The sequence below is a fragment of the Balaenoptera acutorostrata genome, chromosome 16, assembly GCF_949987535.1.
Source record: "Balaenoptera acutorostrata chromosome 16, mBalAcu1.1, whole genome shotgun sequence".
NCBI lineage: Eukaryota > Metazoa > Chordata > Mammalia > Artiodactyla > Balaenopteridae > Balaenoptera > Balaenoptera acutorostrata.
The window spans coordinates 68,079,988-68,096,534 of NC_080079.1; the positions used below are offsets into that span (position 1 = coordinate 68,079,988).

At 32.1% G+C, this 16,547-nt stretch overlaps 1 protein-coding gene across 3 annotated transcripts in view; it reads left to right on the forward strand.

Moving 5' to 3' along the window:
- CTNNA3 (catenin alpha 3) overlaps positions 1-16,547 on the forward strand; it is a 1,789,299-nt gene that overhangs the window by 1,628,689 nt on the left and 144,063 nt on the right. For all 3 annotated transcript variants that reach the window (XM_007167816.2, XM_007167818.2, XM_007167817.2), the window contains one exon: positions 11,245-11,426. In XM_007167816.2, the coding sequence (XP_007167878.2) occupies positions 11,245-11,426 (182 nt within the window). The remainder of the gene's footprint in view (positions 1-11,244; positions 11,427-16,547) is intronic.

Here is a 16,547-nt window from a genome sequence, read left to right on the forward strand (position 1 = left end):
GACCAAACATAACTGTACTATGCTATAATACAGTGATAGGATGGAGGTGTTCTGATATGAGCAGGAAAGTTTATTCATAAACCGAAAGACCCCAGTTATCTGAGCTTTCTGTCTCTTCTTTGATAGATTTTATTTTCCTTCCTTGGGGTCAGACTAGCACTCTTTCTCTCTACTTCCAGTTTACTGTAAAGTGGGCATGGAATTCAGGTAACTAAATTTATTTAAATTGTGTGCAACGTAAAATATGCTAGGCTCTGAGTCACATCCTAAATGCAGACTTGTGATTAAAATGAATGGGCTTCTAAAACTTGATTGAGTTTCTCACAGCCTTTATAATATTTACTTATTAAATTGTTCCTTTTTTATGCGTAGCTCTGTGCAAAACCTGAATATTTCTATTTTTTCCATCTTGGCAACACCCAAGACAAAAAGTGTTACAAAAACCTGGAACGAAGATCTAAAGAAAACATGATGCAATTGAATTTAAATTAATCTAAATCCTTGCAATGTTTAGATTAAAAAATATATATGGAACCATTTAGATAAGAATACTCATATAAGCTTGTTAAAGTATGCCTTTCCAATTGAGAAAGTCTACTTTGGACAACTTATAATAACCTACCTGTTTTGGTGAGAAAGCAACCAGAGGAAAGATGTTAAAGGCTTAGTGTTAACCCTATAGCTAAAATATGTAGTGCAAAAACTATATGGCCATGGTAGGGTCACATCTGTCAAAATGATTGGGATTCTCATGTCAGATTTTTGGTACCTCCTCCCACTGGCACCACTTTTTTTGAGCCTCCATGTAGATCACCAACTCTGAGTTAGCAACCTTTCTTTTTAGAGAAAGGTTGATGCTATAGCCACATTTATTTAAATTTCAATCATATGATATACACCAATATTCTGAGTGAACTTGTTTCCTATGGGTTTTCAGCCACACTAATCTATGTGAGGATTACTTTTGCAGGTCATGAATCTCATTCAGTTTTGGTTTTTACTGGTAAAATTTACTTATCTCTTAGCACCAGAGAACTCAGAACTGAGCCTTCAGGTATGTCCAAGGAGAGGCTGAAGCATCCTCAGGGATATGACAGATGGAATGGTATTTTGGGTTAAGAGAATAGATTATATGGCCTATAAAGTCCCTGATACCGTGACAAAATAAGAAAATAGAAAATATTATCTGTTTTCCAAGCTTTTAAAATTTTTTTCAAATAATTCCTTAAAAATTTTAATTTTATTTCATTTTATTTACATTTTATTTTATTTATTGATTTATTTTTTCAATTAAAATGTATAGAAAAATTTAACCCTCATACAATGTACATGCATATTTCCATGATCTAGATATAGTAATTTTAACATACTTCCAGAGTCATAGTTGCTTTTTATTTCTGAACCACTTCAGAATGATTTGCAACACCATAACATTTTGTGCCTAAATATTTCAGCCACTGTCTCCTAAAATAATGGGTATTCTCTTATATAACCACAATATTGTTATCACATGGAAGAAAATTAACAATCAATTCTTAATATTTCCTAATACTCAGTCTATATTCAGATTTCTCCATTTGTCTTCCAAATACCTTTTACAGCTTTATTTTCTCCTAAAACCAGGACACAAGTTGGTTTACAAATAATATATGACTAATTTTTTTCAAAACTAACATTTAACCCTAGTGATAAAAACTATGTTGTAAATGAAACCATAAACAAGGAGGTATTATGTAAAAGGAAAAAAAAATTGGAGGAGGTCTTCTTCATTTATAGGAGACATGTATATGTCCCCTAGAGACCTCATTTCCATGATTGTAAAAGGTAGATATTAACAATATCAACCCTAGAATATTATTATTTAAATGGTATAATTTTTCAAAAGTACTTAGCAAAGTGACTGGCATGTGGGAAGCATGAACAAATGTTAATTACCATTATTATTATTACCATTAGAAAATAGGCAATCAATCAAGTAAGGCAAGCCCAGAGATAAACCCATGCACCTATGGTCAACTAATCAATGACAAAGGAGGCAAGTATATACAATGGAGAAAAGACAGTCTCTTCAATAAGTGGTGCTGGGAGAACTGGGCAGCTACAAGTAAAAGAATGAAATTAGAACACTCCCTAACACCGTACACAAAAATAAACTCAAAATGGATTAGAGACCTAAATGTAAGACCGGATACTATAAAACTCTTAGAGGAAAACATAGGAAGAACACTCTTCGACATAAATCACAGCAAGATCTTTTTTGATCCACTTCCTAGAGTAATGGAAATAAAAACAAAAATAAACAAATGGGACCTAATGAAACTTAAAAGTTTATGCACAGCAAAGGAAACTACAAACAAGATGAAAAGACAACCCTCAGAATGGGAGAAAATGTTCACAAATGAATCAACGGACAAAGGATTAATCTCCAAAATATATAAACAGCTCATGCAGCTCAATATTAAAAAAACAAACAACCCAACCCAAAAATGGGCAGAAGACCTAAATAGACATTTCTCCAAAGAAGACATACAGATGGCCAAGAAGCACATGAAAAGCTGCTCAACATTACTAATTATTAGAGAAATGTAAATCAAAACTACAATGAGGTATCACCTCACACAGTTAGAATGGGCCTCATCAGAAAATCTACAGACAACAAATGCTGGAGAAGGTGTGGAGAAAAGGGATCGCTCTTGCACTGTTGGTGGGAATGTAAATTGATACAGCCACTACGGAGAACAGTATGGAGGTTCCTTAAAAAACTAAAAACAGAATTACCATATGATCCAACAATCCCACTATTGGGCATATACCCAGAGGAAACCATAATTCAAAAAGGCACATGTACCCCAATGTTCATTGCAGCACTATTTACAATAGCCAGGTCATGGAAGCAACCTAAATGCCCATTGACAGACGAATGGATAAAGAAGATGTGGTACATATATACAATGGAATATTACTCAGCCATAAAAAGGAACAAAATTGGGTCATTTGTTGAGACGTGGATGGATCTAGAGACTGTCATATAGAGTGAAGTAAGTCAGAAAGAGAAAAACAAATATCATATATTAACGCATATATGTGGAACCTAGAAAAATGGTACAGATGAACCGGTTTGCAAGGCAGAACTTGAGACACAGATGCAGAGAACAAACGTATGGACACCAAGGGGGGAAAGTGGCAGTGGGGGGTGTGTGTGTGTGTGTGTGATGAATTGGGCGATTGGGATTGACATCTATACACTAATATGTATGAAATGGATAACTATTACGAACCTGCTGTATAAAAAAATAAATAAAATTCAAAAAATTCAAAAAATTAAAAAGAGGGTTGCAGGTTTATTTGGTATGAGAAAAAAAAAGAAAATAGGCAATCAATCAAGTAAGCCTAATGATTTAATACTCTGTGTTTCAACCCAGCCCCTGAAGCCTATAAGGTTTTATAATAAAATGAGATAGTTTTATAGCTGACAGGAATCTGTGAGTGTACCCCACAAGGTTTTAAGAGTGCTATTTTTGACAGATGAGGAAACTGAAAGCTTTTTAAAGCTAATATATTTATAAATTTGATTTAAAGGACTACATATAAAAATGTAGAAATGTATATTATTCCTTAAAGCAGAGTCCAATTTTAATCCCTAAATATCATTTTAAAATATTATGGAAAACTTTCTCTAATGAATTCTCATGAATATGTTTGAAATCACAATTTAGTATGCTTAAAAAATCAGTGCGAAAACCTTTTTTTATGGATTTGTTCTCCCAATTTTAATTAAGTTGAATTTCTTCTGGCAGCACTTTAGATTTTCTAAACTCCAGTGAAATGTTCTACTGCTTATGTTTTTGATATATTAAAAACATATCCATTCCCAAATGCCTCTGGACTTATTTAAAAAGTTATAAATGCTATTATTAAATTAGGTGTACACTGAAGGTAAGAACAAGAATTCCCCTTTTAGTAATATTTAACCATTATGCATACACCAGGCATATATTTTAAAAGTTTATAAAACATTTCATTGTGAATGTTGAGTTCTAGCTACCCACCCACATGAGTAATACTAATTGGTTAGGAATTCCCTAATATTTATAAAAAGTAGTAATTGTGGCTTACTTATTAATAAAATACTATTTCTGTGTTCCATCCAGGTTTATGGATAGGGAATGTAACAGAGTCATATGATTTACTTAAGAATTCAATTTTCATGTAAAAGTTATAGCTAAGTAAAGCAGAACATTTTTGTGGGAAGAGAGAACTATTAATAATGGCAACAGGTGGATTTATGTACCAAATCTGCCATTAACCAGCTGGGTAATATTTTTCAAGACATTTCTCTTCCCTGGAACTCAGTTTCCTTATCTGTAAAATAAGCAATTTGGATTCTAGAGCTTCTGAAAATAAGAGAATTATAGTGAGCTTCTATTACCATATAGTTTATTGCTTATGGAATGTATTCATTCAAAATATACTACTTGATCTCTACCTAAACTCTATGAGGTAGCTAAGTGAATATTGTAAAATATTCCCATAATATTGTAGAAAGTCTTGGAGGCCAGGCTATTACATTTATATACATTAATCGTAAGCACCATTTACTAAGTCCCTAATGTATTCTAGGTATCACTATTTACAGACATAACTCTAATTGTCAGAAAATCCCTAATAAGATTGTCGTCATTTAACATGTGATGAAACTCGGGTCTAGGATGGTTACGTTACTATCTACAAAGCTAGTACTTGGCAGAGCTGGAGTTTGAATGGAGGTCTGACAACAATTTTTTGCATGTTTTTCTATTATCACATTTTTCTTTCCTTTTTATCTTTTTTAAGTGTTAATAAAAATCATTTAAAGTGTTTAAGTAAAGAACTAATGTAGGAATATCAACATTTTAAGTAGTAGTGATGAGCATAATGAAATTAAAAAGTAGATTAAAAATGAGAAGATCAGTTGTGCTATTAATATAGTCTTAGAGGAATAACAAAATCCTGGACAGGAAATTAGGATTTGGGGATTAACATATACCTACTACTATATATAAAATTTATAACAACAACGACCTACTGTATAGCACAAGGAATACAATACTGTACTCAATATTCTGTAATAACCTACATGGGAAAAGAATCTGAAAAAGAATGGATTTATGTATATGTATAACTGAATCACTTAGCTGTACACCTGAAACTAACACAACATTGTAAATCAACTATACTCCAATATAAAATAAAAATTAAATTTTAAAACATTTTAAAAAAGAAAGTGGACAGGAAAAATAAGAGAAATTAATTTCTACTTTGTACAGGTAGAGGCTTAGAAAATGTGTAAATATAAGTGACAAAATGCAAGATCAGTGCTCTAAAATTTTGATCCCACAAGCCTATTCTTCTTTATGTCTTGACAGTTTCTATTAACAACTGCAAACAAACATTTATCATGTATATGTTCCTACGTTCAGGAAACTTATAGTCTGGGGCAGAAGACCAAAAAACCTACAAAAAAGCAAATAAGATAGACAGACAGACAGATTCACCACTATTACTCTGAAAGATGATTCTGCTTTCAAAGACCTTTCCTCTAGTGAGAAAAGATAGTCACATTTACAAATAATTAGGCTACAATAGAGAACAATATAAACATCCTAAGGGAAAAACTGATAACATGTTCTGAAACCTTTAATAGAATAATTATATATTATATCATATATAATTATATTATATAATATTTCTCCTTTTTTCTGGAGAAGAAAGGGGGATATACTATATGAATTGGGCTTGGAAATATGATTAAGTTTGGACCAACAGAGATGGAGAAAGGAAAGAAGATGAACAAAATAATTAATGGACAATGTCTTAAGATATTTACATGCAACAGCAAATAGCTTGGTTTAGCTTGAGGGTACAGTGGAAGATGAAATGACATTGAAAGGAAGATGAAATGACATTGAAAAGCTGGTTGGGGGACTTCCCTGGTGACACAGTGGTTAAGAATCTGCCTGCCATGCAGGGGATACGGGTTCGAGCCCTGGTCCCGAAAGATCCCACATGCCGCGGAGCAACTAAGCCCGTGCACCACAACTACTGAGCTTGTGCTCTAGAGCCCGTGAGCCACACTAACTGAGCCCGCGTGCCTAGAGCCGGTGCTCTGCAACAAAGACAAGGCATCACAACAAGAAGCCTGTCTGTGCACTGCAATGAAAAGTAGCCCCCACTCACCGCTACTAGAGAGTAGAGAAACTACATCACAACTAGAGAAAGCCCGTGCACAACGGTGAAGACCCAATGCAGCCAATAAATAGATAAATAAAAAGAAAAGCTGGTAGGGGCAAAGGTCATGGTGATGCCTGTGTCATAGTAATTTCACTCCTAGATATAGACTCGAGAAGAACGTACCCATATATGCACCAAAAGAAAAATATAAGAATATTTACTATTCATAATAGCCAAAAATATTATGCTTCCCAAAAGGCCATTAACAGAAAAACAGATAAATGAATGGTATATGTTTACACAGTGGAATACTCTGTATAGAGCAATGAGAATAAACAGACTATAACTCCATGCAATAATATAGATGTATTTCAGATATATAAATGTTAGACATAAAAAGCTAGGTACAAGAGTACATATATTATTATTCCATTTTTATAAGGTTCAGAAACAGGAAAATCTATAGTTTTAGATATACAGATAGTTATTTGATTGCTCTTGGGAGATAGTGACTAGAATAGGACACAAGGAGGCTTTTGGGGGTGATGCTATTTTTTTCTTAATTGGGTGCTAGGTACATGGTTCCCTCAGTTTGTGAAAGTTGTTCAACTGTACAGTTAAGATTTGGGCATTTTTCTATGTGAATTTTCTACTTTAATTAAATTTAATGGTGATATTTGAGGAATTTATAGTCTTTATTCAATAAGGAGACGTGAAAGGTGTTTTTTAGCTGAAGCATTGCGCAATTCTGTGAGTCAGAAAGATTGAATCAAATGGTGGCAAGACAAAAGGATTGAAAATGAAAGAGAAAATTAAGACCCAAACTTGTATAATAGTAATAGGAAAGCAAAGAAAGAGATGGATGTGATAAAAGTGTTAGTGATAAAATTGACAAATGTTGTGCCTATCAGAACAGGATAGATAAAAGGGGAGATGTTTTTTTTTTTTAAATGAGATTTCAAGACTGGATGGCAGGTGGTACTACTGACAGAAATGAACAAAAGATAAATGATTTAGCAAGCGTTGGCAAACTATAGCCAGCTGGTCAAATCTGGCCCATTGACTGTTTTTGTACAGCCCATGAGCTGGGAATGTTTTTGTTTTGTTTTGTTTTGGGTTTTTTATGGGCTTTTTGTTGTTGTCGTTTTGGGGTTTGTTTTTTTTTTACATTTTTAAATGGTTGAAAAAATTCAGAATAGATGTAATCAGAATAATATTTGTGATGTGTGAAAATTATAGGCAATTGAAATTTCAGTGTCCATAGAAAGTTGTGTGGGAACACAGCCATGCTCATTTGTTAGCACAGGGTCTATGACTGCTCTCACATTACAGCAGCAGTGGAGTTAAGTAATGCAATAGATTGGTATGGTACGGCCTGCAAAATGTATACTATGTACTATCTTGCCCTTTCAGAAAAATTCTGCTTACCTCTGTTTTAGAGCTAAAATTATAAATGATATATGTATACTTGAAAATGCCTAATAGGCTAATGGGAACACACAACTTTTGTTGAAGAGAGGAGAATAACCTGAGAAATAGAATTCTGAGGATCACTAACTGTATAGACTGAAGAACTGAATCTCTTAGTGTGAGTAACAGTTAGCATTTAATAGCACTTAAGAATTTAAAAAAGTATATTCATATACATTCATTCTTTTGATCTCTAAAACAACCTGTGATGTGAATATCATTGTTTTCTAGTTTGCAAATAAGGAAACTTATATTGTAAAAGATATGTGGCTATATTTTGGAGAACAATTGCATTCAAAAGTAGAAGGTGATAGAGAAATACCAGCGAGGAGAATGTAGATATTTTGGCCTATGGTGGGCATTATTCCTCTTGTTTGCAGGCATGGTGATAGAACAAAAACTCGAGTCAGAGTTTCTGGGTTTTCATCCTGGTTCTACCATTTACTAACACCACAATCTTGAGTAAATCACTTAACCTTTTAGAGACTCAACTTCATAATCTTAGCATAATAGTGTTCTTACCTCAGAGGGCTGTTATGAAGATTAAATTTTAAATATATGTTAAGGCACCTAGAAGAGTGTTTGACATATATAAATGTTATTTTCATTGTCTTTTGGAACAGATTTTAGAGTCAGTTAACATACAGTGTAATTTCATTTGGATGGCAGGGATTCAAAAAGCCTTTATTAGCTGTCTATATCAGAGTTGTATTCTATATATGTGAGCAGGAGAAGAGCCACTTAGCCAGCTGGCAATAAATATCAGAGATTCCACTTACTTGATTTGTCTTGAGCTTTGTACCTCAGTTTCTTTGCTTATCCAGGCAAAAATCATCCCATAAGGAACATTCACCCAGAATTCCTAAGTATCAAATATTCTCTTAAGTTCTATTTTGATATTTTCATAGTGATTGCAATTGATTGATGGCATATAATAAATCATTCACAGAAGCACTAAAAATCTTCAGTAAAGGTGTCAGTCAGTAATTTAATGCTTTTTTGTCCCTGTTGTTCCTCTTGTAAAAAAGAGTCAGAATTCTCCAGAACTTTTAGTTTTGTAAACTATTGCCCAACTTTTGGCCCTTATCTTGTCAAAAGTAAATATCTGCCAATTGTAATTCACCATATGAGTTGAGATGTTATTAAGGAAACTGAGTGCAACCCATGAGATTCTTGTCCAGGACAGGGTCAGTCAATGCTATCCAATAATCGACTCTGTTCCCTGCATGGTAGGTGGATAGCAGTTGCAATTATTGTCATTTTGTGTCTGGGGAAATGTAGACAGGAGAGTTAAGTGACTTCCTCATGGTCATATTGTGAATCAATGGCATTCCAAGGAACAGAACTTGGAATACACTTAACCAGATCACCTCTTAAATGGTTTGAACTTTAGCATGAGGATAGTGAAAAATTTTCCACTGTATGCCAGTATACACGTCAAAATTATTTCTTAGATCCAGAGTCATGCATTTATTATCTCTGAGATAAAGGCTGTAAAAAGAGACCCCAAATAAATTGGTCTATAGCTATTATCATTTGGAAGTTTAAATACGTTTTTATGAAAATGGAGAGAATGATAATGACCAGTAGTTAAGAAGGAGAAAATTCATTTCTATTTTTGAGCTAGTTTAGTGCATTAGTAGCTTACAACTTTCTTAATGGCTTGTATACTATTGATTTCAGACATAAGGGAGTTGTGTCTTTATTTACATGCTTTGCCACATACCAGCAGCAGTAAAAACTCCTCTTCCTTTAATGTGTCACATAGGCCACATTTCCTGAGAAAAGAAACTACAAACTATTTTCAGCTCCTAAGGAAGAGTCATCTGTACACTCATCGATTAAAAACTTAGTCTCATAGCTTAATTTAGTTCTTAAAATAAAACATATAATGAAAAGAAAGCAAATTTTAAGTGCTAGATATGTGAATATATTTTTATTTTTTATTCAGTAGGAAATAACTATCATTTATTGTGAACTCAATATGTATCAAGCCTTTTGCTAAGGAGCTTAAAGAAAACTTCAAATCAGAAAGCTTCATCATTTAGTTTCTTTAATAGGTTAGAACTGAAGCATGGATAACTAATCCTGAGATTTTACAAATGTCAAGTTATTTTAGACCCCGAATTAGTCTTTTGATAGATAATAAATGACAGATATTTGATACTGCTTCTTTGATTTTTATATTTTGGTCAGATTTTCCATTGACCATTCTTATAATTCCTTCCACTCATATATTTAATTTTATTGCTATTGTACACTATTGCCTCAATAAAGTGTGCTTTTAGTATTCTGAACATTTAATTTTATTGCTATTGTACACTATTGCCTCAATAAAGTGTGCTTTTAGTATTCTGAACCTAGTAACCACATTTTTGTAAAGCTTTCTGAGGTGATTTCTTCCAATTTCCCCATTTATAGGTGAACTAGAAATCAGCACCTGGAAATATTAATACATAGGCATTGTAGGTATCACATGTTCCCTGTGAATAATCAAATAAGTAAATTCTGCTTATATGATTTATCCTTTTTAAATGTTCCGTCTCAAACCTATTTACTTCTTCTACTATTGGATTATGTATGAACTTCTTTTTTGACAAGATGATTGAATAGACAATCTCACGAAATTTTATGGCCTTGATTATTATTATCGAATCACTTTTATTGCAAAGTTCTTTTTTATTTGACAAAAAGTCATAGGTCCCAGGTGCTATGGTTGTGAATATGGTAGTTTAGGGGTATAGATAGTTTTCTACCATCCCACATTTTAAATTGCAAGTGCAAGAAGCAAGTTTGCATACTGTTCAAAATATGACATATACAAAGAATAGTACTATGCCAGTGCATTAAGTTTACTGTGTATAAGAAAATAGCACCTCAAAACTCAGGATACTAATTAGGGAGGGCTGCCTTAATAAACCCTGCCCATAACATTTTTATTCTTCCCCCAGATAGTTTGTAATACACGTATACACTTGAATATGTTTATATGCACCATATACACATTAATCCTTAGGATTTTATATATGTGCTTGTCTATATACATATGATTTATAAATGTATACTGTACTGTTTACCAATGTGTATTCATTGTTTACATAAGGATCTATCAATGTATATACATACATAGATAAACAGTATCATTTCAAGCTATAGTTTGTTATACTCCTACATTTTGAAGCATACTATTAATAAAATTAAATAAGGTATATGCTTTTCTAACATATATGAGGAATTACATTAAGTTTGAATTAATATAAAATTGTAATACGTTAGAAATGTGAGAAGTCATACATTTATATTAAGGAGTAGATTTAAATATGTCAGATATTATACTTTTGTATTAAATTTAACATTGTCGTTCTAGAGCAAACAATTATATTCAATAGATTTTTATATGAAAAATTAAACCTGGAAAGTTTTATTATATGACTTTAAAAAAACAATGATATGTCTCTATTCTTAAATGAACAAGTTTTATGAACATCCTATAATGATCGCTTTTTCCTAAAATGTATTTTGACATAGTGGAATGATTATAAATCTAATTATCACCTGTTTTAGGCTAAGATGACTCAATTGCCTGAGGCAGAAAAGGAAAAGATAGCTGAGCAAGTTGCTGATTTCAAGAAAGTAAAGAGTAAGCTGGATGCTGAGATTGAGATATGGGACGATACGAGCAACGATATCATTGTTCTCGCCAAGAAGATGTGTATGATCATGATGGAGATGACAGACTTCACAAGGTAATTATGTCGGAAATGATGTGTAATATTTATAATGTTAGAAACAGTTGTCACATTAGTGAAACCTTAAGTTTCTCTGAGTGTCAGGTGCTAAAAATTAAGTGGTATGGGAAAAGCAAATAATAAAGAATTAGAAAGTTGTAGGTGGGTCCTTCTAGAGGTTTTGGTAAATAAATGTGGCAGAGTTTCTCATAAACTGCTGAGGAATAATTTTAGAAACCAATTTATGTCCTCACTCTCAGGAACCTTCTCTGTGTATCGTATTAGTGTTTTTTTTCTTTTTTTATTACAAAGAAAGTGGTAAATCAAGTTATGATCTCTATTGGAGCTATCCGAATGATTGATTTTCATAGCTACATACTGAGATATCAACTAGATATATTTGAAATTACAGTGACTTAATGATATACGCAAAGGAATCATACATTGTCTGTATATTCTAGAAGTAATAAACATGTTTCTTATAGCAACAAAATATTATTTTACAGAGCTAGCCAAAGAGCAATACCAGTTACTAAAATGTAACTGCCTTACCATTTACTAAAATGTACAAAACTACAACAATTAAAATAATTTAGTCTTGATGTAATTATAAAAGCCACAGAACAGAAGAATACTCTGAAGCAGACCTAGTATAATTACAAAACTATTTATTTATATCCCTATACATTAAGCACCAAAATAACTGTTAGATGGAGTAATGAAACAGATGTAATTTAAAAATAATAATAAATGGAAAAAATATACATGAATATTTCATTAAAATTAAGATTGAGGAAAGCTTTCTAAGCATTATAGACAAAGAACTCATAAAAAAGGATCATTAAATTGAATGGCATTAAAAATTCTAAATATCAATAGAATGTCCTAAACAACACTTAAATATAAATGGATAATTGGGTAAACATCTGTAACAAAAAATAACAAAAATTTGATGCCATTTGTATGTAAAGAATACTTACAGACATTAAAAAATTTTTAAATGTCCTAGTAGAAGAATGGGCAAAAGATATGAGCAGATAGCTCACCAATTTCTCCCCATAAAAGGTATGAGCCATAAGTATGTGAAAATATTTTAACCTAAAATATTTACAATAACATACCTTTTAATTCTGTAAAACTGGCCAAAACTTTTAAAATAGCCCTTTACAGAGAAGGTATGGTAATGAAAGCATATATTGATATAAGCCTTGTGGTAATTTGACAATATGTATAAACTAAAAACTTTCATAAACTTTTAATATCTATATCTATCTATATCTGTATATTATATATACAATTTCATAAAGAATACCTGTTAGATATCAGTTTATGTTTGCCCCTCTTGGTTCTTGCCATTTTTTCTAACCCCATACCATGACTTCTAAATGTCTTATCATTTCCTTTCATACACAGAATTCAGTTTTAACCTAGTGCTCAGTCTCTACAAAGATTCTGAGAAACTTCTCCCCCTCTACTCCACACGTATATTTTATATATATATAAAACATAGACATGAATGTACCTGTGTATAAGAAACAAACTATACTACAGTGATATTAAATACTGACTATGTTTTGGTAGTTTAGTGGTGGGTAAGTTAATTACTTTTACTTTTAATTTTCTATAATTTGTTAATTTTCTATGATAAGTATATAGGTATTTTAAATAATTTATAATTTTGCTTCAAGTTAGTCCTAGGAGAGTAGAAGTTGACTAAACTTAAATCATTTCATGCAAACTTTCCCAAAAGTTAAGACTAAAAAGGAGCACAAATACAACCTTAAGTGATGTCAGCTTTCAACATTAAGATACAGAAAATAGTGTGAGTTTCAAAGTGTACTACCTTTAAGTAGAGGAATAAACACCAAATTCCAACAGAGCTACTGCTGGTACTCTGTCAGCGACATAAACCTATGGATCTGGAAAGCAGGCATTGAGAGAATTAAAACTCCTAGTAGAAATGGGAGGAATGTGAAAAGGCAATAGATAAAGCACAAAAGAAAATTGGACCAAAATGAGGACACCTGACACTAAGTGATAAAATACTGAACCACAGGTCTGGGACTTGTCATTTTACAACATTAACTATAGAGATTGAGCTTAAAATTGAATGGGTCTGGATTTGGGAAATGTCACTTTTGAGGGAAAAAAAAGGAAAATACAGGACAAGTGACACTGAAGGTATGTCAGTGATCGAAAAGGACATAGATAGGAAATAAGAAGGAACCTAGAAAATGAAAGAGAATCACAATATATGTCAACCCCTCCCCTTCCCCACCACCACCAAAAATGTTACCCATTAAAGAAAGTATACTTCACAATAATGATTAAAATAGTGTTCTTGGTCCAGGAGCCCTGTCTAAAATCAAAAAGATTCAGACCAATGACATGCAAAGCTACGTAATGAGATATAGAAAATGAACGTGTTTCTGGGTACATATGCAAAGGAAATGAAATAATTATCTTTAGGAGTTATTGGTATTCCCACGTTCACTGCAGCATTACTCACAATAGTCAAGATATGGAAACAGTCTTAGTGTCCATCAATGAATGAATAGATAGAGAAAATGTCATATATAAAAAGTAAATTTGTGTAAATTTAAATAAATGATACGTATGAATTTTTTCAGCCATAATAAAGGAAACCCTACTCATTTGTGACACATGGATGACCCTGGAGAGCATTATGCTAAGTGAAATAAACTAGACAGAGAAAGACCAACACTGGATGGTATCACTTATATGTGGAATCTTTAAAAAAAAAAAAAAAAAAAAAAGTCAAACAGAGAATAGAATGGTGGGGGTTGGAGGGCGGGAGAAGTAGAGAGATGCTGATCAAAGATTACAAACTTTCAGTTATAAGATGAGTAAGTTCTGAGGATCTAATATATAGCATGTTGACCACAGCTATTAATACTTGAAATTTGCTGAGAGTAGATCTTAAGAGTTCTCATGCAAAAAAGGTAGTTATGTAAGGTAACGGATGTGTTAATTAACTTGATTGTGGTAATCATTTCACATTGTATACATATATCAAATCATCACATTGTACACTATAAATATATTACAGTTTTGTCAATTATGCCTCAATAAAGCTGAAAAAAGTGAGAATCAAAACAATTCAGCTGATGAAAACCTTCCATCTAGAAAACAAATACAAAACAACAATAAAACTATAACACAACACTCCAAACTACAGTGAATTTCAAAAAATAAAGAGTTGAAGATACATGTTTTTAAAACCTGGACTCAGAATATCAAAAACTAAGAAGATAAATTTAAAAAGAAAAAATGAAATGAGGAATGCAATGAGTTAATAAAACTTAGGGAAAAAAAAATAAAGGACAAAAATATCTAAAAAATAAAAAAAATTATAAAGTGTCCAAAGGAAAATAGATTCAGATAAAAATTCCATAAGGGGAGGACAAGCAGGAGATTAACCAAGAGAATGACTGTGAGATAAAGATTTTAAAAAAAATAAGAAAAGGCTCAGAGAAAAAAAGCTTGAAATGGAGAAGAGGCAAAGGAGATCTGATAGACATATGTTAGACACTTTGAAAAAAAAGAAATAATAAAACAGCTAATATTTAAAAGTATAAACCAAGAAAGTTTTCCATACATAATACTAAACTTAAATTTACATGTTGAAAGACGTTACCATATTCCTAGGAAATTTGACCCAGACAACACTAAACACAAACACACACACACACACGTACGTTTTCCTCATATGTAAAAAATACCAATATATTATATATAGCAATACTATATTCTACATATTTTATATATATGGAGAGAGAAATAGCAAAGTGAAACCAATTGAATAATAAAAATTTATGAGAAACATCCTTACCTCCACAAAGGGGAGGCAGGTACTTTTAACCTTATGATTTCATTCCATGTGATTAGCTCTATATCTCTAAACAATACACTTCCTGAGATACGGTTTATTGACTTTTCCTGCAAATGAGAATGTAGGTCATTTATATAACTGTTTATCTTTTCTTCTATCTTTTCCTTGGTTTCCTGAATTTATATATTTTATTATTTATATTTATAGACCTTGATAGTATTATGTTATCCATAAAGTATTTCTCGCTATATGTATATTAGTTATATCTCAACTTCTCACTCTGTATGTTGAAGAAATACCCACTCTTACTCTCTTTTGCCTGTTACTGCTTCCTCTTCTACATCTCATTTGTAACCCAACTTCTTTCTAGCATACCTCTTTTATATTGATAGTTAATGTAACATTTACATTCTTCTAAATAACTAAATCACCCATGCTTATTCTATTGGTTTATTCTGAAAGTGAAGATTAATAAATAAAATGTTTATGACACTGATATAATTAACCTAGATAGGAAACACACATGAAGGAAACATATTTCCAGTAGAAAGTTGAATTAGAGTTTAGATGTAAAGTACCCATACATTTATTTGGGAAACAACACATCATGGAAAGAAACCTGAACTAAAAACTATGTTTTAACATCAGTTTGATAAATGTGTCAATGAGAGTTCTCTTAACCTTTCTCACCATATTGTATAAAGAGTATATATATAGGCAGAATCTAAAATTAGAAGGAAAAACAATCAAGGACAAAGCCATGAGAAAAAAAAGCTTTTAAGAAGTGGGCAGAGGAGATAGAATCCCATAAAGACAGAGCACTCAATAAGAAATTGTGTAATATGCAAAGAACGATTCTTGGGCCAGAGTTAAGAAAGGTTCAGTGAGTTATCAATTAAGTGTTTTACTTGAAGAGATCCTAATTAAAGTAAAGATTGAAAAGATAGTATAGTTTTGGCTATTCTCAATTTATGGTTACTTTTGTTTGAGTAGCTTCACTAAATTTTAGGTGAGAGATTAAAAAGCCTTATTAATTCATTATGAAGTAGATGAGAAAAGAGCAGATGGTAAAACAAGGATACTCAAAGTAGTAACTTAAAGGAGGCAAATGATCAAGACAAGATTTAGAGATTTCTGAGTAGCTGGAATATATTCTAGGTTGAAGGGACAGGGGAAATGGGGAGGGATAGAATGAAACTGTAAAAGTTATTCAACTTTTATTCAATAGCTATAGCCAAAAATGAGACAAAAGGGTAGAGCATAAACACTGAGAAATAAGGAAAGAA